This window comes from Ornithorhynchus anatinus, chromosome 8 (genome assembly GCF_004115215.2).
Source record: "Ornithorhynchus anatinus isolate Pmale09 chromosome 8, mOrnAna1.pri.v4, whole genome shotgun sequence".
Lineage (NCBI taxonomy): Eukaryota > Metazoa > Chordata > Mammalia > Monotremata > Ornithorhynchidae > Ornithorhynchus > Ornithorhynchus anatinus.
Window position 1 is genome coordinate 50,449,862 of NC_041735.1, and position 27,109 is coordinate 50,476,970.

General features: G+C 44.4%; 2 protein-coding genes across 5 annotated transcripts in view; one reads left to right on the plus strand and one right to left on the minus strand.

Annotated features, from left to right (window-relative positions):
* Positions 1–7,926, plus strand: part of STT3B (STT3 oligosaccharyltransferase complex catalytic subunit B) — a 102,211-nt gene extending 94,285 nt beyond the window's left edge. Inside the window, exons 14-16 of the mRNA XM_001508622.5 lie at positions 645–758; positions 2,087–2,299; positions 6,252–7,926. Coding sequence (XP_001508672.2) covers positions 645–758; positions 2,087–2,299; positions 6,252–6,332 — 408 coding nt within the window. The 3' untranslated portion in view covers positions 6,333–7,926. The remainder of the gene's footprint in view (positions 1–644; positions 759–2,086; positions 2,300–6,251) is intronic.
* A 4,386-nt stretch (positions 7,927–12,312) lies between these two features.
* OSBPL10 (oxysterol binding protein like 10) overlaps positions 12,313–27,109 on the minus strand; it is a 211,179-nt gene continuing 196,382 nt past the window's right edge. For all 4 annotated transcript variants that reach the window (XM_029070744.2, XM_029070747.2, XM_029070746.2 and 1 more), the window contains 4 exons: positions 22,087–22,273; positions 18,180–18,362; positions 14,147–14,300; positions 12,313–13,725 (listed from right to left, as the gene is read on the minus strand). In XM_029070744.2, the coding sequence (XP_028926577.1) occupies positions 13,681–13,725; positions 14,147–14,300; positions 18,180–18,362; positions 22,087–22,273 (569 nt within the window). In that variant the 3' untranslated portion in view covers positions 12,313–13,680. The remainder of the gene's footprint in view (positions 13,726–14,146; positions 14,301–18,179; positions 18,363–22,086; positions 22,274–27,109) is intronic.

The window sequence follows — 27,109 nt, forward strand, 5'->3', positions numbered from 1 at the left end:
TTCCCAGTCTAAATCAATAACCATCCCTCCTATTACTGAAACTGTGAAAAGAGGGCATATTTTAAATGTTGCAATTAGTAATTGAGAAGCAGCATGGCATAGTAGATAGACCATGGTGTGGGAGTCAGAGGGTCATACCTGACTCTGCCACTTGTCTACTGGGTAACCTTGGGCAAGTCACTTTACTTCTGGGCCTGAGTTACCTCTTTTGTAAAATGGGGTTTGACACTGTGAACCCCACCTGGGACAGGGACTTTGTCCAACCCGATTTGCTTGTCTCTACCCCAGCTCTTAGTACAGTGCCTGGCACTCAGTAAGCATTTACCAAATGCCTTAATAATAACTGTTAGTAGTACTACTATTTTCTATCCAAATAAAGCAAGTGGGATCATTTTGCTTCTGGTTCGTGTTGTCTACTAAAATCACGAAGGTAGGTAGCAGGTCAAGAAATAGCAAATGTATATTTTAGTCACTCGTTTCTAGCCAAGTAAATCTCTTAATTTTAACAGCTGGGATATTGGAAAGGAGGCAGTAGAAAACCATTTATGAGCATATTTTCATAGGTAATCTTTTACAGTGAAAGTAGTTAAAATGGGTTGACTTTTGAATTATGCTGACTTGAGACTTCTTTGTCTTCCTTTTAGGAGAGTGACTACTTCACTCCTCAGGGAGAGTTCCGTGTGGATAAGGCAGGCTCCCCGACTTTGCTGAACTGCCTCATGTATAAAATGTCCTATTACCGATTTGGAGAAATGCAGGTCAGTGGTATCAGGTTTCAGACCCAAATCAACTTATTCAGAAGTAACTTCTCTTGCCATCAGAGCCCCGTTCACCAACTGGGTGCAAAACCTCCTACCCACATGTGCACCCTTACCTCTTCCATCCATAGACTCCCACTGGAGTCAAGTAATCCCATCCATCCCTCCCTGACATTCTAACTCATATTCCAGCACGAGTTGGGTTGGGGTTCCAGGATGGGCAGTGGAACAGCCCCAGAGGCTCAGGGTCCCACTGGGTGAGACAGGACAATTGCTCAGCTCCCATCCAGTGGCAGAGACGTGCTCTTCCACAGGATAATTTTCCATGATTGAGCAAGGATTAAGCAGTACCGTACCAGTTAGCTTTCACCAGACCTGACCAGTTCCATATTATTTTTTGGGTGTTTTTTTTAATGGCATGTGTTAAGCACTTACTATGTGCCAGGCACTATACTAAGTGCTGGATAAATACAATGTCATCAGGTTCGACATAGTCCCTATCCTTGTGGAGCTTACAGTCTCAGACCTCATTTTACAGATGAGGTGACTGAGGCCCAGAGAAGTTGTTTGTCTTGCCCAAGATCACATAGCAGACAAGTGGCAGAGCCAGGATTAGAACCCCAGTCCTTCTGACTCCCAGGCCTGTGTTCTATGCACTAGGTCATGCTGCTACTCTGTTGCCTAGGTTAAGGTTATTTGGGGGAGTATGGTAACCACCTTCATTTGCTACTGCAGTTACTGTCCATTTATGCCCCTGCTTTGATTTATTTTGACCGATGAGTTAGATAAAGTCTTTTAGCATTGTTTTAGACTGAAATTTTCTGAGCTTGAGACTCCTAGATTGTGCCCTTGGGCTGAACTTGTAGCAATGTGTGTCCCCTGACTTGTTCTTTTCTGTGCAAGTCTCCCACCACCTCCATTTCTTAGATTGATGCTTTTCCCCTCTCTGAATGAGCTCTTCATCATTTTAATATACGGGTGATGCTTTTTTGGACTCACTTGTAATTTGTGTCAGTCTTTCACCCCCGAAGGCTCTCCTCCCTTTTTTATTGATTTCTCATTTGTAAATTTGAGTTCTTAGCCTAGGCTTGCAAGTGCCCTAATCCCCTGTGGGGACACGTGAATTGTCCAGACTATCACAGACATGAGTTTCAAGGAGAACTCCAACCAACCTCTCCTGCATTTTGGCAGGAGGAATCTTGAAGAAGCAAGTCCCTTTGTTTCCTCATTCCTAGCTGGATGCTTAGAGGACGGAGGTGCGTGCGGATATCCGTCAGCTATCATGTTTCGAGTGTCATCGAAGCCTAATTCTGATCCCCATTTTGCAGCTGGATTTTCGGACCCCTCCGGGCTTTGACCGTACTCGCAATGCTGAGATCGGCAACAAGGACATTAAGTTCAAACATTTGGAGGAAGCCTTTACGTCGGAGCATTGGCTCGTTAGAATATACAAAGTGAAACAGCTCGACAACAGGGAGACACTAACCCATAAACCCAGAGTAACCAACATTTTTCCGAAACAGAAGTATTTGTCAAAGAAGGTGGGTTCCCACTGAAATAGTTGGAAAAGGGGCAACCAGGTTTCACCCCCATTTGGTTGATAAGGAATTCCCCAGGGTAGTTGCCGGTATATTACGCCTTTCCAATTGTCGGATCTCTTTTGGGTTGCAGTTTTATACGTGTGTTTAATGTCAGGCCTGCCTGCCGGTAGTGTTCCTATTAAACTTGCTGATTTAAACTCTGAGCATGCAGATCCCTAGATGGTAAGATTTGTTCATGCAGTGATATAGATGGTGGCAAACTGCTTAGCTGAACATTAAAGGTCTTAGAGAACAACTGTGTTACTTTTGGTCATCTTTAAATCACAGCCATCCTGTGGCAGTAATTCTGGTTCATGAAATAAGGTTTCATTTGGATGTCTCTTTCTGAACCTGTTTGAAAATAAAAATGCCAAACAGCTTCAAAATGACATTTTTCCCTAAAGTGATTAAATTGGAACCATTTTGTTGACAGAATTTGAGTGTCTGTCTGCTTCCTCCTTTGTAACTAAAAGCATTTTCTACATTTCATGTCCCGTTCTTTGAATGATCTTGCTGCACTCCTCTTGATAGTGAAGATTTTAAGGGGGGAATTTAGGGAGAAAGGACAGAGAGCAAAAGCTAAGATTCTCCAAATTTCTATAAAACTTCATCACTAAAGGCCTGTGAGATTAATTATAGAACTATGCTACTGTAGTTCTTTGAGTAAACATCAATTAAGGTCTTGTTTACCAAGTGAACTGCCTACAGTGAGGGTGCTAGAGAAAGTGAGGTTTTTGGACTGATTAGAGTAATTTGGATCCGACTGGCTGGACTGAAACAATTAAATGGGTATTTCCAATCAGTCAGTGGTATTTGAGTACTCTGTGTAGAGCACTGTAATAAACACTTGAGAGAGTGCAATAGAGATGGTAAACACAATCCCTGCCTTCACTGATCTTACAGTCCAGTGGGGGAGGTGGACATTAAAATAAATTGCAGGTAGGGGAAGCGATAGAATATAAGAATATTCTGATGCTGAAGGCAGAACCAACAGGGTTTGGAGACTGACTGAATACCTGGGTTGAAGCGAGGGTTAAGTCAGGGTAAGTCAGACTTGTGAGACGGGTTGTCAACAGTGATGGGAAAGTCGGGGGAAGGAGAGGGTTTGGGTGGGCAGGTGAGTTTGGTTTTGGACATGTTACATTTCAGTTGTTGGTAGAACATCAAAGCAGGAAAGTGCAATTTGGATACTGTGATCTGTAATTACCAGGTCATTGCTGCTACCCTGAGTCATGCCTTGCCTTTGAAGACAGCCGTTGTTAACTCAGAAGTCTTCCGTATCGCATAGCAGTGATGAGACCGATCAGTCATATTTATTGAGCACTTACTGTGTGTGTGGAACACTGTACTGACCACGTGGGAGAGTCCACACAAACTGACACCCTTACTGACTAGGAGTCCAAAACTTTGTCAAATATGCACGAACTAATCATTGACCAATTCTGGACCTTTTTAGGATATCACTGGGTGCCAAAGTACAGTGCTGAGCTCTGAGATAAGATATAAGATAATCAGACCGGGGACAATCTCAGTCTCATAGGGACAATCTCAGTCTCATACCGTGCTCACAAATTTTCCAGATAAGAAAACAGGCCTGGAGAGGGTGTGACTTGGCCAGCTGGAATTAGAATCTGGGTCTTTTGCCTGCTGAACCAGGGTTCTCTCCACTAGGCACACTGCCTTCAGTGCTTTCAAAAGTACAAGTTACTGCTTTTTATAACCAAAAAAAAAAAAAGAACCCAGATGTGGCAGAGTGCAGTTGGTTCTGCCAGAAAGGAGGCTTGCATTATGTGTTTTGGATAAAACAAAACGGAAGAACTGATAGCACGTCCGTCTAGATAGAACACAGTGAGGCAGTGGAAAAATGGGTCATGCGAGGCATCTAAGTGATTTTTGCCTTGAAACGAGGTTCTTCAAGGACATAACATCCACTGATATAGAACTCCCTTTAAAATAACCGAAAGCCAAAGAGCATAGCTTTTAAGGGAAAGTTCAAAAATGCTACTCGGTTACACAGATGCCATAGAATAAAGTTAAGGTAACCCCGAAATACATTCACTTGTCTTTGGTTTCCAAGAGTAAGACACACAAGTTGCATGAAGCAAATATTCCTTTATTTAACATGCTACATAACTTGAAGGGTTGCTCCTCTTGAATGTCTCTCTGTTCTTCAACAATCGTGGACAATCCAAACCAGTTTGTTTACTCCGTTTGTCACCTTCCTTCCTTTTCAAATGCGAGATGCTGAAGAAGGTGTTTCAGATAAACATTGTTTTTCCAGATTACTGTCCAACTTTAGCATATGCCCATCATAGCCCAGCAACTGTGTACAGATCTGACATTGACAGGTTCCAGCTGCCTGTAACAAAATGAATATTCAGAAAGGGCTTCTCACTTCCATCTGGCTGCTTTCTGCACCAGTAGCTATGATTTGGGAGACTGTTTTCTTTCCCACCTCTATTTTTGAAGTGGATTCATCCTGGCAATTTTCTATTAAAAACTTTTAAAGTGACCATCCTACACTCCTAGACCGGTCAGCTAGAACTCATTCTTGATTTTTTTGTGCTCTCCTTTAAAGCACCAGTACCACCTTGTATAGAAGCAGTGTGAGTTAGTGGAAAGAGCAGGGACCAAGAGAGTCAGAGCACCTGGGCTCCCATCTTGCCACTCGCTTGCTGGGTGACCTTGGGCAAGGTACTTACCAGCTCCGTGCCTCGTCTCATCTGCAAAATGGGAAAGAAATCCCTCTCTCCTTAGACTGTAAGTCCCATTGTGGGATAGGGACTGTGTCTGACCTGGTTATCCTGAATCTAATCCCAGTGGTTAGTAAGTGCTTAATAAGTATTTCTACCATTGTTATTGGTGAATATCAGGTAAAGCAGGGAGTATGACTTTAATAGGTAGTTCGTCTTGTTAATGGAAGAACAATGTCCCCGGATTACTCAGAACCTACTCAAGTGCAGAACTTAGTGGACCCAGCTTCTTAGTGATGGCATTTTTCCAAGAACAGTTCTTCTGGGTAGAATGTTTCATATCTTGCTGCTTTGTCGGATGCTCTCTGGGACTTGAGGAAGGGCTATCTTTGATCCTAACTTAGAGGCAGGAGTGAGGTGGATGAGTGCGGCTTAAATTATCCTATTCCTTACATCTGAGACGGGTGAGCAGAACTTAATTCTTTTCTAAAATGAATTGATTTTGATCTGAAAGTAATTCTAAATGAGGAACCAGAACTGCCCCATGTCTTCAGGGTAGAGCAGACCTTAATCACTCCTTGCACAAATGTAGTCAAAATGTAGAAAAATCAATGTGGTTCCTGGGTGTGGGGTGAAGCTTCACCTTTCCATCTTTAATAAAAATGCACTGTTTTATTAAGCATGTGTGAGTAGAGCCCATTTTGGTGACTGCAGCATAAGAGGCAGCTCTCGGCACTTCTCAAACTCTTTTGGAAGGTTAAAGGCTAAAATTTAGTTCTCAGTTACTGGGATGCCAAATCATTTGTGTTTTAATGGGTTTGCAGAGAAATGCTCTCCTTAAGGGTGCCTTAAGGAGAGTGTGTCTGCTTGTTTTGGGCATACTCAGAGTAATGTGTCTTTCCTTGTACTGGATATGTTCCAGAAGTTCTGGGCATTTTGAAATGTTCAGTTATTCATTTTCAGAACTTTGTTTTTACTCCTATTGCTCTCATTTCCCACCACTCAGAAATAAGCAGCAACATTCTCCCTTCCCCCCCCCCCCCCAAAAAAAATAATACTAGACGTGCATCTACCAGGTGGTAGGAGGGGGTTAGTAGGCTGGTTCTTCTTGAGTCAGTTATAAACTTAAACCATGAGATGCACGAAAAAGGGCATAATATTAACCGTGTAAACATCGGATTATTGGGAACTAATGCAGTGTGTTCTGTTTTTCTTTTTAGACGGCCAAAAGGAAGCGTGGCTACATAAAGAATAAACTAATTTTAAAGAAAGGCAAGAGACCAAACAGGAAGACTGTTTAAACACACTGTTCTGATTGCTAATACGAAGCAGTTGTCCTCGAGATAACCAGTCTTTGCCTTTAGCTCAAGTCATGTTTCACAGCAACATGAGGGTACAGAACCATCATTGGTCCAGATTAATGTACAAAATTTTCAGGCAATGTCTGATTAAGAAAAAAATATATTGGCTTATTGAGAACAGCTGTTTTAGATTTGTAATGTGAAGCAAGACAGCACTGCTGTGAGTGGCTAGCAGCAGATTTGTTTTTATTGGTACATATTATCCTTCAAACCTTAGAATTTGGACTGACTGCACCAAAGAGCCCTCCAATTCGGTCCCCAGCACGTGCATACTTGTCCAACTTTTATTTTTACGAGACCGACATTTCACGCGAGATACCCGAAATAGCAATATGTACAATGGAAATTACAAAATGTAAGAACTTTTTCAACCATTGAAACAACTCTAGATTGGAAAGGCCTATCAAAAATGGAGTGAACTCCCTTGAACTCTATTTATTTCCATGATGTCTCCTAATGCAAAGAATGTTTCATCAAATGTATTTTCTGTTGCTGTTAGTTTTTTGCCCTGGCTAGCAAGTTGCTGCTGTTTCAGAAAAGTGCAGGCTCAGACTGTAATTGGAAAAGGCAACTCACATGGTTCAAGTCCCTTTAACGTTGCTGTTACAAGCAGCCGTATTCATGAAGCAAATCTTGCACATTGTTCATACAAGGGCTAAATTTGTTTCCTCTGGAAATCAGTGACGGTACCAAGTGCTGCTTAAAACTCCATGGAGTCTGGTGTTTCAAAACTACAGTTCAAGTTGATGTACCTGTTTACATGAAAAAATTAATTTGGGAGTAAAAACTTGCCCAAAAAGTTGACGGGTGTCCCATGTTCCTTTGCTGTAGCTCTTACAAATGGGAGAGGGTTTGTAAACTCCAGCCTGCATATTTTTTTTCATTTTCTGAAAATGGGTTCCATTTTGAAAGGTTTCATCAGTTTTCTTCTCAGTTTCATTTAGGTTGCTTGAATGTTTGATGAAACATTTTTTGCTTTAGTGCTATTTGCTTTGTTATTTTTTATTATTGTGACAATTCTGTCAGATTAAATGCACTAAACTCTAATAGAGGCTGAACAAGTTCATGTTCAAGCTCTAGGCAGTTTTTTGGTTTTTTTAAGGAGTGAGCGTCTTCAGTTCATGTGGTAAAGGGAAAGGTTTGGGCCCAGATGGATTTCCTGCCACAGGAGGAATATTTTTTTTTAATACAAGTATAACTTACGCCCCTCAATGGTGGTGTAAAACATGGAATAGTATGTACCTTTTATGAAGAAAAATGTAATTTACAATGTTCAGTGAGAATGTTACTGCTGATTTTCTTTCCCAAGGTGTAGAATATTTTTTTTTGATTTTTAAAACTCATTTTTTGACCCTGATGGTTCTTTTACAGACCAATTCAATGGCTGTAACATTTTCACAAATAAAAATGAAACTAGATCTGGATTTGACACCCTTGTCCTTTTGGAATTTCATTTTACTTTGTTGCTTTAAAGCTCAGTGCAGACAAGTTGTTGACTGTAGGGGAAATAAAGTTAATTCAAGTTTTGTGTTAAGTGTCATCTTCTCTCTCTGCCCTCTGAAAATGTGAGGAACAAAATTCCATGACCAAAGCGAAATGTGTTCACACTTGATCTTAAACGTTGGGTAAGCCTGTAGCTGCTATTTTGCAAGACACTTCTTAGCCAGGCATGGTTAATGTAAAATATACAACCCTTCAGATTCTTACCTGTCTCATTGACAGATCCCTGCAGTACTTAACGAGAAACAGCTTCTTCCACTTGTCGCCTGGCAGGAAGTAGCATCATCTGCCGCAGAAGGGATTGCGCAGGATGGATTCTGGGTAAAATTTTACCTCTTTCTGGTGGTAGTTCGGGTGGTTCTAAGATAAGAAACCTAAAGGTTTCTTCTTGAAGAAAAGTGGAAATTGGAATAGCTCTAACAATCAGAGTTGCTAATGTGGTCCACTTCTTGGGGAGATATTGTATGGGTGCTTTTGATCCTCCAAACGCCTTACGTTTGAACTGAATAAGACTTGGTGAAAGAGCCACAAGTGTGGAAAAATTGTTAAGCTCTGTGAGAGGTTATCCAAGCGTTTGAACAAACCAACCCCATATATTTAATTGTAAAAGGTGCATAAGAATCCTTTCTTTGTTCCTACTTACAATGAAAACTTCACTGCCTCCATCTCAAAGGAATTCAGGGGAAATGCCAGAAGTTACCTATTGAATGAAGTATTGGGAGAGCGCTTGAGAAGAATGACTGCAGCACTGGTGGGCTCGTTTTGGAAACATCAAAAGGGATGGACAAAAATCGGAATATGGCCAACAGTGGCATTTTGCTGCAGTTCAGGGCAAGTTTGGCCAAAACCAAACCTGTAGAAAGGAGCTGCTGTTCTACAAGGCAAGACTCACATTATGTTCTCAGAAAACTCAACCGCTGCGACACTCCTGCTATATCACTAATCTAGCCAAGCCTCTCATAATTTGATCAAACCTGTGAGACCCCTTCACATCTATTTGCCTAGAGGAGGGTCAGTTGCAGACTGGATCGATACTGATGACTCACTGAATCCATTTCCTTGAACAAACCACACAGAGAGGTGGTGGGGGATTGGGGTTGGTGGGGCGGGGGTGGGGGAGGGTGTCACCTTGTTTAGTCATCTGTACTTGTGTAGAGACACACTCTGAAAATCCAAATTCAGGGAAAAAAAAATCAAGGCCTCCTGGAATCTTTAGCACTCATCCAGTTACCTCGATGTCCAGGCTGGGCTAGACTTTTGTTTTGGATTTTTTTTCTTTAAAATTGGTACTCTACAGGAGGCTTGAAGTCCCAAAAAGTCAGAAAACCCTGACCTAAAAGCCCCAACCACATTGTTCTGTGGCATTTGCAACTGTTACCTAATATGAAATTTAGACAGGGATAATTAGAAGCAAGGAGTCACTGTGTACCCTAGCAGTAAATTAGATAAAAATCTAAGCCTGCAATCCAAGAGTGAGTGCTTTAAATCCTTCCAGGTAAGACACACATCGTACTGTTATCCCACAATAACTCTCTAGACAAGTTCTATCAATTCTCTCAGTGAATATCCCAGGTCAGGGTAGGGTGAGGACTTGGGCAGTGACCTCGGCTATGGTATGGTTACCTATGTGCCAATTCCATGGGGGCAGTTTGTTCCCGATGCTACCAGAACTTCGAGCTAGTCTCCCTGCCTTTCTCATCCCAGGTTTCTGACACCCCTGCAGTTTCTAATCAGAGCTACACGTAATCAGCCACACAAGGCTCAAGGTCTGCGGGTTGGCCAGTACGGTGGACCCTAACCAATTACCTGCAAGAAAGTATTTGCTGATCCTAATGGAATATCACTTTCTGAAGCTATTGTTAATGATTGGCAAAGACTGTTGGCTAATTAACAGGGCCTGTTATTACAGTTGGAGCAGACTGCCCCAGAGCAGCAGAGACACAGATCACTGAAGAACTGAAACTGGTTATTCCTCAGTTAAGCTGAGGATTTAATACAAACGGAGAGGCTGCGCCTCCGTCAGGAAGTAAAGCTTAAAGCCCACGATGGTGCCAGTTGGTCAGGTGAAGAGTAAGTGCTTAACAAATAATAGTTATTACTTTCATTATTCTGTGCTTTGAGCATCTGGTGTGAGAAGTAGTTCCTTGAGTTTGTTTGCTTTGAGCCTACCTTCGAGATTTCAGTAGCTGCCCTTTGCCTTGATGCCAGGGGATTAGGTGAAGGATTCCATGTTTGCCTTGCCCAGTCTCTTCACAGCTGGAACAGTTGGGGGTTGCTGTCAATACCTGCGAGGCTTAAGCATCGCTGTTTGTTTTTCCCAGTTAATGTGAAAACAAATTGGATAACAGTAGCCATCAACAGAAATGAAGTAAGTTTACCTGGACTTAGAGATGCTTCCTGAATAGTCAGTCTGAATCCAGAAATAAGGTTCATAAAAGCCCCAGTAATGAACTGTACAGGTATACTTCAAGGTACAGCAGATTCTGTTCCTTGGAAATAAGGTTAGTTCCAGAATGGTTGTATCATGGGGCATGTCTTCCCAGACCTTTTACATATTATAGCTTAAGAACCATTCGAGAACCACCAGGAAAAATATAAAATCCCCAACTTTTTTTATAGTATTCATTTAAGCACTTACTATGTGCCGGGCACTGTACTCTCTACTGGGGTAGAGCCAAGCCAATCAGTTTGGACACAGTCCATGTCCCACTCATCTGTAAGATGGAGATTGTCTGTAACTGGTGCCCAGAGAGGTCAAGTGATTTGCCCGAGGTCACACAGCAGGCAAGTGGCAGAGCCAGGATTAGAACTCTGGATCTAATGACTCCCAGTCCCACGTTCTTTGCCACTACGCCACGTTGCTTCTGTTCTGTATACTGTAATGTTACATAACAATAAACTATGCCTTAATCTTTAAAGTAATTTAAAGCATAGTACACCATCAATATTAAAGTATCACAAACTAAAAAAAAAATCCACAGAGATCAGGTATACAAATTTTAAGCCTAGGGATGCTGCAGTTCCTGGCTGCCTCGGTGACCCCGCCTGTGCGGCTCAGTGACATCTGCTGCTCCAGCTGTGTTTCCAGACTGGGTGAGTGTTTCCACTCCCACTTCCCCTATTCTCAGGCGCTTCTCTAGGCCACCCCTCCCTGCACCCCCTTGACCTACGGGCACTGTGTGGTAAAGCCCCATTTTCCAGTTCCGACCGGGGCCCCTCTCTGGGATTTGAACATCTGTCTCCCCCAGTGCCTATCGAGGGCTGGGACCATGTTTACCAAGTCTATTGTGTCGTAAACTCCCAGGTGTGTAATAAATGCTTAATAAATACAATTGATCGAGGCAGTAACCCCCTGCTCCCCATTCAGTCCCGATATGTTGCAATCTCTGTCCGAGGCCCCAGCTGGGTTGGGGAAACGGGACTTTGAGGTGGCAGCCTTGTATGCTGCTAAGGCTACGATTAAAGGTGAAAGAATCAAAAAGATACATAGCACACAGCACAAGGCCATCACAGTAAGGGATGCGAGGTCGGGGCAGAAAAGCAGCCAAAGACAGAAGTAGGATGAGGGCAGGAAACAACAGAGAGGGAAGTGACTTACCTTCGTACAGTGTATTGAACATAACATTCATTCTGCAGTTCATTCAATTCATTGATATTTGTTGAGCACTTACTAGGTGCAGAGCACTTCACCAGACATGATCCCTGCCCACAATAAGCTTACAGTCCAGCGGGTCTAGACAGTTCATGAGCAAAATGTAGAAGCCTTCCCTGGATTTTACAAATTGAGGGATACTAAGAGCCTGGATGATGCCCATCACAATATTTGGAAATGATCTTAAAAAAAGAATTTAATTCCTTATATGAGAAGAAAAAATTTCTTTTTTTAAAATTTCCCTCCCAAATTTCCTCTTTCCAATTGAGAAGGAAAGGAGAGTTTATAGGGATAAGTTTGTTGTTATTTGTTCCCCAATATCTTCCCAATGTTCTCCTGGGCCTTCATATCTCTACCCACAACTTCTTTTCACAATCTTTTTCACAATTTTTCACAACCTCAGAACACACAGGGACATATTTGAAAGTAAAAGGTACTTACTTCCTCCTGTACGGAATCATTTTCGTCTTTCCTCTGTGCCCTCCCCGTCTCCTCCTCCAAGGTCTAATTAAAAACAAGTCTTTTGTATTAGATCTACCCTACTCCACACTCATCAACTCTAGTCCACCCGGCTCGCCTGACACATGGCTTATTTTCGTTCTGAATAAGCCTAATGTCACCAACACTTCCTCTCTTTAAACCAACTGTATCTTCCTATACACGTTGATGTGCCAACTTAACCACTAGTGGCAGGCGGCACTGGGGGAGAAGCTTGGTCTGTCAAAACTGAATTACTGAAAGAAAATGACACACATAAACAATTAGGAGTTGAATTTCAATCCAAATATATTTGTCTAATACCTACAAAGTGTGAACAATTGGTATTAAGAGAGCAGACAAAAGGCACAAATTAATACTACAGAGGCATTCATGCTACTCAATTTCATAAATATTGCCATTTGAGAGATACAATAAAAAATAAACTAAGCATAGAGCAGAAAGTTAAATATGTCATGATAGTTCATCCTCATCTATGGTCTCTTCATTTAACTTAGAATTTGACACCCCACTTGTAAAAGCTAAGAACCGAAATACAATCGAAGCTGTTAGTTAATACATCTGGGTTGGTTCAGATTCCTTGTGTTTCTAGTGTCACAGTGGTTTCTATGCAGAATTCAACTCAAACTAGAAAGGTGCATTTTAAAAAAACCCAACCCCAAGTCAACCCCAACGCTAAATCATGTGTGTATGTTTCATTTCCAAAGCCCTTATTTCACTTCCAAAGTAGTTACGTTTCAAAATCATTCATTTTCTGCAAAAAATAGCAGCTTCTGAAAAGTTAGATGGAGGTTCTCTCCCCATCATTAAATCAAGTAGGGGAAAAGGAAGAAAAGCTACACAGGCAGTTCAAGACCAGCTGTCGAGTATCAAATAAACGGTTCTTTACCTTCCCGGCCCAGCCCGACACGGCAAGCTTTGGCACTCTCTGCCCGTGGCTTTCTCGCCCCAAGTTCCCTCGTGCCCTAGGTGGAGAGCTCCCCGGCGAACATGCAAAATGGAAAGCACCGCTCGAAAATGCCAACAGGGTCACCCAAAGAAATGGTACCGGTGAGGACTCGGAGACAGTATTGCTACCCGTGTAACGGAACAGGTCGACGGAAACAGAAACGGAAAAAGAAACAAGGACGTGCTTGGAAACGAATTCACAGAAGAACGAACTCCTGGCATTCAGACGATAAATGAAGAGCGTCCGTTCCCTGCTATCTGGATGAGGAGGTGATTCCCGGGGACAAATCACATACTGTAAGTGCAAAAAGTTTTTGGCAAAGTGAAAAATAGAAAAATCTCAGAGAGTACTAATAAAAGTGTAATCATAATTTCAACTTAATTACTGAGAGTGTGCCTATTTACATGTGAAATAATACCTAGTATACGTGTGTGTGTGTGTATGTTTATAGTGCCTTCATGTGCACGTAGCGTCATCCACATGTATACACACACATGCAGAAAATGGCTCTTGAATAATTTTGACCACCTAGCTGTGTTGGATGTCTCATTCACAGTAATATTAGCATCTCCTTTTCTCTCTTGGAATATCACCACAGACATAGCCCAAACCGCCTGACTGTAGACACCGCACCACTTTAATGGCTGAAAGATGTCTGATTCTTTGGAGAACACTGCACTTTAGCCTGGTCAGTGTGCCTTCCACAGGGGATTGAAGAACATCCAGCCATCGCCCTGGAAGAGAACGGGACATATTTTACACACCAAACTCACTCCATGTAGGCATGTGGGATGGGACTCAGACCTTTTGAGCTGGAAGGGGGGAAGAGGAGGAGTGTTCAGGTTGTCCCTGCCTGGATCAGGATGGGTCGGATCTCGCCACCCCTCCTACCCCCTCCGGTGTTAGACAGTGGGGTCCAGATAAGCTTCTGGGAGATACCTCCCAATGTGGTGGGAGCTGGGATGGCAGGTGCTGGACTGAAAGTCCACCCGAAGAGGACCAGGGCCCCCAAAGGTCGCAATTTCTCAGACAGATGAGGTGGGATCTATTTACCAGATCGGGCACCTGAGCAGACTGTCTCACGCTTTTCTTTAAAGAAAAAATAACCCTGCAGCAGCCCAGACAGCATTTAAGCTGGGCAGAGAGGCACTTTACCTCCTTGGTAAAATATTTGGGCTGCCACGGTGCACCGACTGCTGCCCGCTGCTTCTCCTCTGTCCGCTGCCGCTCCTCCAGATGGTGCTTGTATTTGGTGGCAGCGTCGATGTTGCCAGACTTCAGGGAACTGGTGACATGCTGCCAGAGGTGTCTGAGGAGCAGAGGATGGGTAGGAGTCAGAACTGGGCTCTGACTGTCCTCCCCCGAGGTCTCTCCTGCTCTAGGACACACTGGGCCCAGCTGAGCCTTTGAGGTAACTCGGTGTACCCACTGACCTCATGAAGAGATTCATAATTCTCCATACCCGTGACTTTCTTTCCGGAGCTATGAGAACCTCATCTTCCCCGACTCTGTCCTCACTCCTTCCCAAGTCTTCAGAGGAGTAAAGGAAACAAGTTGGGGAATAGTGGAAGAAGTGAACTTATATGTCTCCCCCTCTAGACTGTAAGCTCACTGTGGGAAGGGAATGTGTCTGTTTTGTACTCTCCCTAGCATTAGTACAGTGCTCTGCACACAGTAAGTGCTCAGTAATTTCAATTGATAGAAAAAATGAGAAAACAACTGGTAAAGAAATGTTTGCTTAATGCAAAGGGAGATGAGAAGCCCTTGGAGGTTTCTGAAGAATGGAGATATGTGCCAAGTGACACTATTGGAAGATGGTCCAGGAAACAGCACTGAGGAAACCCATGTGGTGGCTGATACAGTAGTCTGTGGGATATAATGACAGCTTGAATTAGGGTGGGTTGCCATTCAAGTGGAAAGAAAGGGGCAGATCCGAGAAAGAATCGGCAAGATTTACTAGGGGATTGAATGGGAGTGCTGGGTAAAACATCGTGGTAGTGGGTTTCTTGGTCAGAAGGGGATTTGTGGTGTTAATGACAGAGACCAGAAAGCTAGGAAAGCTAGGAGTGGATTTACTAGGGAGATAAACTTGGAGGCAAGAGGAAAAAAAAAAGCAGGGAATCCAGGAATAACCTCCATTCACTTGTGACACACTTTAGGGGTCAAAGGACCAAGCGCTAGAGGCAACCCACGCTGAACTGGACACCTGCTACCCACAGCAACAGGGACTGCGATTGACTGGGAGGTAGGATTTACCAGGTGAGTATGGTAATGAAATTCTGATTCTTGGGGCACGTAGAGAGAAATTAATTGGTCCAGGGAAAGAGAGGAAGCAGGGGTATTGCTGCAAAGCATGCAACAATGTAAGCTTTCTTGAACTTCAACTACAGAGTCAAGAATTTTATCACTGAGGTGGAATACGGTGGGTAAGAATGAGAAAGCTCTATAGAGGCTTTCTCCTTCAATATGCTGCAGATAAAGGTAGTGATTTCTCCTATACAGCAGGCTACGCTCTAAATATCCCATGCTTTGCAAAAAGGCAACGTTATCCTACTTAACTGGGATTTTGTAAAACAGTGAATTCCTAGTAAGTAAAGCAGCTTGAAATCCTAGGAGGAAGAAGGTAAAAGGTACATCATCCTCTCATTCTCAATTTTCAAGCAACATTGAGCCTATGCTGACAAATTGGATCCAGAGCTCCTACTATGACCTATATACTACAGGGAGTTCTCTCATGCACTAGAATGGCAAAACAAAGGCAGGTGTGGCTATGTAAATACTTTTCTCATAACTGCAATCCTTGTAATTTTCTGCTCCTCAAATATAGTCAGAACTTCTTTGCATACCATGCTGAATGTAAATGCAAGAAAACCCAAAAGCTATTTTCAGAGGTTTCAGTAAAGAACAATTTGGATTACCCATAGTCCCTGGCTGAATGGGACTGAGTGGCAATGAAAATACCCAGGAAAACTCAGAAAAATTATTTTTGTCTTGAATTTTACATAAACTATGGACAACAAGCTGCCCAGGGCCAGGGACCCTAACCTCTCTTGGTTATAAAAATTCCCTACAGCACCTAGTCCTCTAGGTAGAGGAATGTCTGCTCAATTCAGAGGAAGATGAGAAGCCCTGGAGGTTTTTTAAAGAGGGGAGACATTTATGTTCTAAATGACAACACTCCCTTGTGGACAGCAGGGAATGTGTCTACTAACTCTGTTGCATTGTACTCTCCCAAGCTCTTATTATGGTACTCTGCACGTGGTGAGTGGTCAATGAATGCCATCGATTGAATATTTCCATCAACCCAGTGGGTGCTCAGTGAACAGTAAATGACTGAATTGCCTCCTACCTACTGGATTCTAAGTCAAAGCTTACCTCAGTAGTACAATCAGAATACAATGGTTAGAATAGATGAGGACAAGTCAGCCCTGTGCCTAGCTCCCTCCCAGGAAAGTTGTTTGAAAATCTACAAAGCTCACATGCAAGAATTCTGGGTCCTGCATAATTCAGAGGGAATGGATTTGGGGTTTAAAAAGGAAACATCACTCTAAGAAAAATAATGTGTTATTGCTTGATAATTTACATTTCAAATCTGGAGTAAAACCAGGTTTACATTTTTAAGAGTTCAGGTTTTATTTTAGCCTTTCTTTTTTAAAAAAAAATCATTTCCTGGTTCAGGAAAAGCTCTGCACAGAGAGTGAAAGGCACCTGAGTGTGGGGAGAAGAGTTAGGGTGGCTGACAGCTGAAGCTTGCTCTCCCTCTGTCAGTGGTGGGGGAGTGGGACAAAGAAAAAGAAGTAAGTTCTGCTCTCTGCAGCAACTCCCGGGACCCCCGGGGGTGGAGGACTTCCATCAGCTCAGCCTCCGAGAAGGGCCGTGAGATGGGGGAAGAAGGGGAAAAGGAGGGGGTGGGCTGCCCAGAGTAGAGGGCGGAGCTCCTAGGAGCCCTTTGGGCAGAGACCTAATTCCGAGTTTCAAATCTAACCCCAATTTTAAAGAAAGTACTGGGGAGAAGGGATAACAAGGTCAAAAGTAACCCTGCCGACCTCCCTCCATCCACACCCTAATGCTATTCAGAGGACAGGAGTATATGCAGGTAATCGGGACAGTCGCACGGCCTTGCCACAATGTGTTTATTCACCTCGCACTTTGGAGAAAAAGCGACAGCAGGATGAGGGTCCGCTGTTCTGACAACATGGCTCTGTATGGATCCCGGCCATGGAGCGTGCACACACTACAGCGTGAGCATCCCTTAACTCACGGTGGCCCAGTGAAGTCAGAAAACCTGGATTCCAGTCCCAGCTCTGATCCTGACCTGTTCTATGCCCTTGGCCAAGTCACTTGGTCTCTCTGCCTATGTTTCCTCATTTTAAGATGGGGACAATATGTACTTGCTAGCCCTGATTCTTAGATTGTGAGCATCACATAGGACAAGGATATTGCCTAATCTCATCATCTTGTTTCTATTCCAGCACTTGGCACAGTGCTTGGCACATAGTAAGTGTTTAATGAATATTACTGTTACTATTTCAGGGTTCTACAAGAATAATAATAATTGTGGTAGTTAAGTGCTTAATATGTGCCAGGCACTGTACTAAGCACTGGGGTGGATATTTTCAGATCAATTGGGTAAGTTCCTTGGCAGGATTAATCAAGCTGGAAAGAAATGATGGGGAGGCCCCTGAAATGCACACCATCCTACGACCCTGCCTCAGGAACCCTGATGTCAGCCTGTCTGCCTGACTGAAAGGGTATTTCCAACTTTTCCACCTGTTGTATTTCTGGCTCCGTGCCTACCTGGCAACCTGGGGGACTCAGTGGGCCTTGGCATCCAGGCAAACAGGCAGGCAGTGGGGTGAGGAGAGTAGCCCGGGCCACCTGCACCTCAGGGCAGCAACTGTCAATCAATTACTTCTGTCAAACTGCCTGCTGGCACCAGCTCCCAGTTATAATCATTTCCAGGCCTGGGAGTTGGAAGAACCTGGGTTCTACTCTTGGCTCACCAACTGTCAGTAAAATGGAGATGAAGACAGTGAGCCCCGTGTGGGACGTGGACTGTGTCCAATCTGATTAGCTGGTACTTACCGCAGAGCTTAGAAGAGTGCCTGGCACATAGTATGCGCTTAACAAATATAATTTTCTAAAACCCTATGCTTAATCAAACTTAAGCCTAGAGTCTGTTTCCTACCTTGATTCAAACGGTCCTTGTTTTGCCACTGGTCTGATCTTCTTTGGGATAACCGGCAGGGCTGTAGTGTCGATGACTTTGGTTTCTCCATTGCTGTAGGTGAATTCCAAGGTGCCGTTCCATTCCCCTTGTGCCTTACACACAATCGTATTGGTAGGGTTGTGTTTCACCTCTGCTGTGACTCTAAAGAAGATAAGTAAGAGCATAAGTCTCCCCAGGACCACAGTGCACCAGGATTCCTACTCACAGCATTCAAATATAACATTTCCTTTGCTCCCTTTTTTAAAGCAGTCTTTACTCTCTGGTGTGAATTTTCAGTCATTCAATCGTATTTATTGAGCACTTACTGTGTGCAGAGCACTGTACTAAGCACTTGGGAGAGTACAATAAAAGGGAGGAACCCAGGAGAGATAATTCAGGGCTCAGTTCAAGCACCTGAACTCATGCTCTTTATAGAGCACATGTTGACAAAAGGAAAAACACTTACCGCCCTTAACTCTGAATGAACACTGAGCACTGATTTGTCTAGGCTTTCGACTTTAAATCGGTATCTCCCCTACTAACAGTGGCTCTGAGGTTGAATCCTCAACCTCTCTTTAAGGGCTGTTACTGAGACTGTGGTAAATTCCCTCTGGGCAGGGAACATGCCTAGTCACTCCATTTGTACTGTACTCTCTCAAGCATTCAGTACAGTACTCTGCGCACAGTCTGCACACAGTAAGCCCTTAATAAATACCACTGATTAATGGCTTCAGATATCACATGCATTACCTTATGGGGAATGGCCAGATTACAAACATCTGATAAGACCCAGTTACCCATGTAAATGCTCCCAACCCTCTGACCACCCTTTTGTAGGGAGTTACAGAGTGGTCCCTCGAAGAACACAACAGAACAGCCGCACTTTCAAAGGACTCTGCCACACTTACATTCCGTCCAGGCTCGGGCTGTCCTGATCTCCGTGGCCCCGAGCCAGCGTCCTATCCCCGGGTGGGGCTGGCGCCAGCTGGCGCCAGGAAGGCTTCACTAAGCTTTTTATAGGTTCAGTGAGGGCATGCAAACTCTACTTTTGTTTAGCAGAGTTCTCTTTATTTCACTCCATTAAAGGGAATGAAAATGTTTGTCAAAAGGCAGAAATCAATTTTTTTCTTGAATTTCTCTTTTTGAGAAAGCTGAAATGGTAGAGAAGAGGGATTTCTTTTGCCTACGGCTGCTAACTTCTCTTTGGGTTTTGTACTTTGTTTTCAGCACCAGTGGGCACATTTCCCTCTCTATGTTCTGTCAATTTTATTCATTCAGAAAGATTTACCCAGTAGGCCAAATTATGTAAGGAAACCGAATGAATGACATGCATTTATTCTCAAATGTAAATTGGCACAGGTATGTTGGGGCTAAGACCGTGAATTGCTGCCCTTTTGGGTTTCAAGGTGGCACTAAACTTAATGGTGACATTCTGTCAGGGAGTGTGGGGGAAAGGCCAAAGGGACAGCCAAGGGACCCCCAGACTGATCCTTCCAGACCGTAAGCTCACTGGGGGCAGGGAATGGATCTGTTATATAGTACTTTTCCAAGTGCTCGGTAAGCTCTCAATAAATACAACAGGCTGACCTACTGTACCAGCCCTTATGTATAGTGGCCTGTAAAGTTACCTTCATGCTGCATTTTGCATTGGTTCCCCACTGAACCTGATGCAGTTCATATTTCTTCCTCAACCCTGCTTCTCCGCTCCAATTAGTCATCTCATTTCTGACCATTGCCTCCCGAGCTACTCTATCACCTCATGTCATCTCCCAGGGCTGAGCCACATTTCTTTGAGTTTTGTTTCATTGGATTTTTAGCATTTCTGTTCTACTGTTCTATAGGTCTTGATCAGCTTTAAAGTGACACAGGGATTTGGACCTGAGCTCACAGCTTACCCAGTTGAAATCCTTACAAGTGGGTCCTAGTGGAAGAGCACATGCCTAGGAGACAGGCAGTCGTGGCTCAGCTACTTGCCTGCTGGATGACTTGGAGCAAGTCATTTCACTTCTCTGTGCCTCAGTTTCCTCATCGGTAAGCTGATCTGAAAGTTCCTTATGGGCAGAGACCACGCCTACCAACTCTATTGCATCGTATGCCAAGCATTTAGTACAGTGCTCTGCACACACTACCATTGATTGGGGATAAAATACCTGTTTTCCTTCCTCCCATCCCCATGACTACAAACCCTGTATAGGTCAGGGATTGAGCTTCTAGACCGTAAACTCACTGTGGGCAGCGAATGGGTCTGTTAGATAGTCCTCTTCCAAGTGCTTAGTACAGCGCTCTGCACTCGGTAAGCGCTAAATAAATAAGACAGACTGACCTACCATGCTGGCCTATACTACCTGACTATACTATCTCTAACCCAGCATGTCACTACGCTTGGCATGTAAGTAAGCGCTTGAGATAATTACCACAATCATCATCATCGTCTGGGGAGGAAAAAAGTCAGTTTTCTTGGATAACATAAGTTCCCACATAAAGAGTCCAACTTCCTGTTTCACTTCATATTTTGGAAATTCAGGCCCAACTTTGCTTACTAAATCCACTGGATTGCTGAAGATCCACTGGATGTGCAAGTTGGGCTGAAAGGAAGTGTTTTCCTTCAGCCCTGTTAGCAAATTCCAAGCATGAGACACAACCACACCAGGGTCCAAACCTCGACCACCCAGGCCCATTTGGCATGCCATTTTTGTTCCCTTATTCAAACATGTTTGATGCCAGTTAGAGAACCATGGCCAGACCTGGCTCCTGCCTGTCTACGTAGGACAAACACAACAGAATCCCAACTGCCACAATAAGGTGTAAGGAGAGGGAAGACAAGGAGGTACCTGTGAGGCTGAAGCGAGACCATAAAAAACTTCTAGAGTACTGGCCCCAAACTCAGTAACTCGACCTCTAGATCATATTTCCTCATCTCCACTCTTAAGAGCCATTTCTTCTTGCATTCCATGCAGTTTGCATACTGGAAACTTTGCATATTTAAAAAGATTGTTCCCCCTCAACCCCAAATATTCTTTCTAAACATCTAAAAGACTATGATTTGAGCTACCGGCCCATGTCCGAGTTTCTTCTGTAGGCCTTTTAGGTTTCTTTTCATGCTTTTTAATGGGTAAAGTCCAAAATACAATAAACAGGGGAAAGTTCTTTGCAGGGGCCCCAATCTTTTGTGTTCCATGATGGGTCCTGATCACTGACCCTGTGGAATTTCAGGAGTTAGGAAAGGTGCTCAACCCTTGCTGCTGTGGAGCTGGGTCAATGAGCCAGTGATCTGGGTCCTGGCAGGCAGGGAGTCTTGGGGAGCCCCCTGAGGTGTTCCAAGGAGTAGAATCTTAGATTCCAAAAACGGGGACAAATAGATGCCCCAATGATCCAGATGGGGCCTGGGGATCCAGCCAGGGCACAAAAATGCCCACTGTAAGTGGCTACTGCTCTGTCCAAGCCTCCAGGCTGTTGGATGGGAATGGCAGGGACCAGAGCAGAGGGCAGAGTGAATGAGGAGCAGAGAAGAGGGAAGCACCCGGTGGGTGGATCCTCAACCAAAAACACTGAGGAAGGTGGTGGCTGAGGTCACCGTCTCCCCTGCTCGAACACTCACTCACTCCAGGTGTGCCACGCACACAAAAACCAAAATGCTGTTCCTGGTGAAATGGATGGCTCACAAAGACAGCGACATCCGACCGCTAAGAACCCCAGTTTTGATTCCACAGAGTCGTGGGTCAGTGCTCTCCTTTGTTCCCCCAGAGTTAAGAAAAGCAACCCACAAGGCAAACAGAGAAAGGAAACCAAGGGTTGCATTCAGCCTACAAGCAGCTCCCGCCACCGCGGCTCCCGCTGGAACACAACCACTCCCGGCAGGGTTGAAGACAGACTGCCCTTCTCCTACCTGTGGACTTTGCCCCCATAGAAAGGCTTGGTGTGGAAGGTGACTGTAGCAGAGTAGCCGGTCTTGGCACAGTTGATATTGACTTTCCCGCCAAGCTCCACCCATGGGACAGTGAGGATAGAGCGTGCGTAGGCACTGGGCAGGGTGAACACGTATTCCTCCTCGTGCTCCAACAGGTTAAGAACCCCTAATGGGAAAAAGAGTGGGGAAAAAAGGCTCAGTGATCTTGGTGCGGGAGCGCACCACCATCCCCAGTGGCCGGGAAACTGCCATCGATTGACGAGTACAAAGTGCCACTGCCCACCAGCCCCGAGTCTTGAGAGTCAGACCGGACCAACGCTTTTCCCAGTGGGCTCCAGGAAGTGAGGAGAGGAGAAGGCAGAGTTGAAAAGAGCAGACGGCTCTTACAAATGCTCTTAGGGGGATAAGCCCCTGGGAACTGTGGTTCAGCGGCCAATCAGATGCCATCCTGAGCAACAGCGTAGACAACTGAGCCTACAGGAGGATGGCCAGATGTGGCCTGGGGGCCATCCTTTCATTTCTTCATTCAATTCCATCATATTTATTGAGCACTTACTGTGCGCAAAGAACTGTATTAAGTGCTTGGGAGAGTACAATATAACAATAAACAGACATTCCCTGCCCCCAATGAGCTTACAGTCTAGAGGGTGGCCATTCCTGCTCCAGGGAACACTTCTCCCCTCCTACTTCAACCGTGAGCCCCACATAACAGGGACTGCATCTGAATGCCTTGTATCTACCCTGGTGCTTACAAAACTGCTACATATCATCTCAGACTTACACAGGCCTTAGTCCGTACACACCCCTGGAAACCACACTGCATCCTGGACCTAGAAAACAAGTCCCCTCCACTCGAGAGAGCCAAGGCAGGATCCCCAAGCATGTACGTGGTTCTGATTATAGACAGCACCAGCCAGCAGTAGTGCTCACCAGCCATCAGTAGTGCTTCTGGAAACAAGTGCTGGGATTTACTAAGCTGGTGTAATGACAAGGATGTGTAAAGAGCAGCAACTTCTCCACCCCTTGGTGGATTTGAAAACCATGGACGAGTGGGAATCAGTTGCAGTGTGGAAACCTTGAAAGGTGGAATAAGTTGAAAAGGAAGAATCGTAGGTGCCAAGGGAGAAGAGCAATATTGTGAGAGCAGGGTCTGGGAGTCCCATATATAAGCAGGATCAAGGCACCTCCATCTGAAGATCCCAAACAGTAACCTGTCTTACTCGTTCCCAGCAGCGGCAATAGGGAGTTTAACAACTTTTCCCTTGTATCCGGGGATCCTGCACAGGACACAATTCCTATAGCCGCCACCTCTTTATCAACCTCAATCTTCCAAAGTAGGTTGTCTTGTATCATCTATGCCGTCGAGTTGTCTCTGACCCACAGTGACACGTGGGACAACCTGATTCCCCTGTGTCTACCCCAGCGCTTAGAACAGTGCTCTGCACATAGTAAGCGCTTAACAAATACCAACATTATTATTATGGGGAAGCAGCGTGGCTCAGTGGAAAGAGCATGGGCTTTGGAGTCAGGGCTCATGAGTTCGAATCCCAGCTCTGCCACTTGTTGGCTGTGTGACTGTGGGCAAGTCACTTAAATTCTCCGTGCCTCAGTTCCCTCATCTGTAAAATGAGGATTAAGACTGTGAGCCCCACGTGGGACAACCTGATTCCCCTATGTCTACCCCAGCGCTTAGAACAGTGCTCGGCACATAGTAAGCGCTTAACAAATACCAACATTATTACATCTCTCCCAGTATGCCCCACCTCCATCTGCAATCCTTCTGGTAGTGTATCTATAGCGTTTTCTTGGTAAAAATACGGAAGTGGTTTACCATTGCCTTCTTCCATGCAGTAAACTTGAGTCTCCGCCCTCGACTCTCTCCCGTGCTGTTGCCGCCCAGCAAAGGTGACTTGTAAGCAGATAGCCTTCCACTCGCTAACCACTGCCCAAGCTATGAATGGTTATGCCTCGGCTTGATTCTCCCTCCCATAGCCAAGACTGGTAGAGTACTGGAAACTCTCCAGGTGCCATCCTGAGGGGCAAAACTCATTAGAATGTGTTAAACATTAAAAGACGTCCTCATACCCTAGCGAGCCAGAGTAGGTTACCGATTTTTCCAAAAAGCCAGGATTCCAGGGAGTAGGGCTTCCAAATAAATTTCAAAGGAATAGAAGTAGTTCATTCACACCTACTTTCAGAAAACCTATCAGTCCACTAAATTTTTTACTAGCCAGTCTCCGAATGATGGAGCCGGCAGGGATGGGAGAGGTGTCCCTGTCTCTCTTTCCCCTGTCTACCTCCTCATCTTTCTCAACCAAGTTCTCCCAGCAGGCGACTCATGCACTGCTACTGGCTGCCCGGTAGCTGGGACAGAAAAGGCAAAATGGCTTTATTTCTCATCCACCTCCACATCAAACAGCAACTCCTTACCATTGGCTTTTAAACACTCAATCAGCTCGCCCCATCCTACCTCTCCTCGTTGATCTCATTCATTCAATCGTATTTTCTGAGCACCTACTGTATGCAGAGCACTGTATTAAGCGCTCGGAAAGTGCAATACAGCAAAAAAGAGAGAAAACCCCTGCCTACAACCCAGCCCACACACTCTGCTCCTCTAGAACCAGTTTACTCACCGTGCCCTAATTTCACCTATCTCACCGCCGACCTCTTTCCCACTAGCTTGGAACTCCCTCCCCCTCCATATACACCAGACCAACACTCTCTCTACCTCAAAGCATTATCAAAGTCACACCTCCTCCAAGAGGTCTTCCCTGAATAAGCCCTCTTTTCCCCAACTTGCTCTCCCTTCTGTGTCGTCTATGCACTTGGATCTGTGACCTTTGGATATTTGATATTCATTCCAATCCCAAACCCCACCGCATTAATGTAATATCTTTAAATTATGTATTAAAAATTACTTATTCATATTAATGTCTGCCTCCCCCTCTAGACTGTGAGCTCGTTAATGGGCAGGGAATATTTCTGCTAATTCTATTGTAATGTACTCTCTATATGCTTAGTATAGTGCTCAGCACTTAGTAAGTGCTCAATAAATGCTATGGATTGATTGATCTCTAGTGCCTTTTGGCTCTCTAAAGAAAAGGAGAACTGTGGACATTAGGAGGGCAGCAGATGAACAATGAAAGAGATCATGCTCCCTGCCTCTCTGCAGATCGCAGCAGACTATGGTATTTGTTAAGCACTTACTATGTGCTAAGCACTGTTCTAAGTGTTGAGGAAGAAACAAGGTAACAATAATGATGATGGCATTTGTTAAGCGCTTACTATGTGCCAAGCACTGTTCTAAGCATTAGGGTAGATACAAGGTAATCAGCTTGTCCCTCATGGGGCTCATAGTCTTAATCCCCCTTTTACAGATGAGGTAACTGAGGCATAGAGAAGTTAAGTGACTTGCCCAAAGTCACACAGCTGACAAGTGGCAGAGGCTGGATTAGAACCCATGACCTCTGACTCCCACGCCCGGGCTCTTTCCATGCTGTTTCTCATAATCAGGTCAGACACAGCCCTTGTCCCACATGTGGCTTTTAATCCCCATTTTACAGAAGAGGTAACTGAGGCACAAAAGTTAAGTGACTTGCCCAGGTTACACAGCTGACATGTGGCAGAGCCAGGATTAGAACACACATCCTCTGACTTCCAGGGGATCCATGCTCTTTCCACTAGGCCATGCTGCTAGTGACCCCTTGTAAAAGCCCTTCTTTCTCAATTACTAGTATTTCTTTGAGGGTGGTCTTGTCTAAATCTGAGGTGAAGGGAGGCTAAATATTACCATCTGTCATTGAGAATTAATAGAGAAACAAATATGGATATTTACTTTCTCTGAGTCTCAGACTGGTTGCATTGCACATCTGAGGGTCTCAAATGAAGAAAAAGGAGAGGAAATAAAAGTAGTCGTACGAAGAAGCAGCATGGCCTAGTGGAAAGAACATAGGCCTGGAAGTCAAGGTACCTGGATTCTAATCCCGGCTTTGCCATTTGTCTGTTGTGTGACCTCGGGCAAGTCATTTCACTTCCCCGAGCCTCAGTTACCTCAGCGTGGCTCACTGGAAAGAGCACGGGCTGTGGAGTCAGAGGTCATGGGTTCAAACCCCAGCTCTGCCATTTGCCAGCTGTGTGACTTTGGGCAAGTCACTTAACTTCTCGGTGCCTCAGTTCCCTCATCTGTAAAATGGGGATTAAGACTGTGAGCCCCACGTGGGACAACCTTATTCCCCTGTGTCTACCCCAGCGCTTAGAACAGTGCTCGGCACATAGTAAGTGCTTAACAAATACCAACATTATTATTATTATTAAAATGGGAATTAAGATTCTGAACCCAATCAGGAACATGGACTGTGTCCAACCTGATTCCTTGTACCTACTACATGGCTTAGTACAGTGCCTGGCACATAGTAAGTGCTTAACAAATATCATTTTTAAAAAAAACCTCAAACAATGGTATTTAATGCACACCTTGGGGCAGCTGACCAAGCCTAACCATTCAGAGATACAAGACATACAATACATGTTCGCTGCCCATATGGCGCTTACCCTCCACCTGGAGAAAAACAGAAATATCAAATACGTAAACATACTCAAGGGCTGATGATGAAATGCTGTACCCAAGTTTGAAGCAGCTGAAAGAAAATATTTGCATCTATTTAAATATGGTTCTGCCGACAATAGCGCCAGTAATCTCTAGAAACTGCTCTAGAGAGAGGGGAGCTTTCCAAAAACTACAGAGCCAATGGCTGGGTTCACCTGTGATATTCCCATTACAACTTCCTGCTTGAAGTTCTAGGCAGACTTTTACCCCCAGCATTTTTTTTTCTTTAGGATTTCTTAGAGGTGTGCTTCTCCATTAAATCACCCTCTGCTTTGCCCATGGCTAAAGGTTCCTTTGTGTGCTGACTGATTACATCTAGCTTCAACTGGAACATGAATAGGAGAATGTATTTAAAATGTGAACCCCCCACACCAAAATGAAGTGGCAAATTGAAAT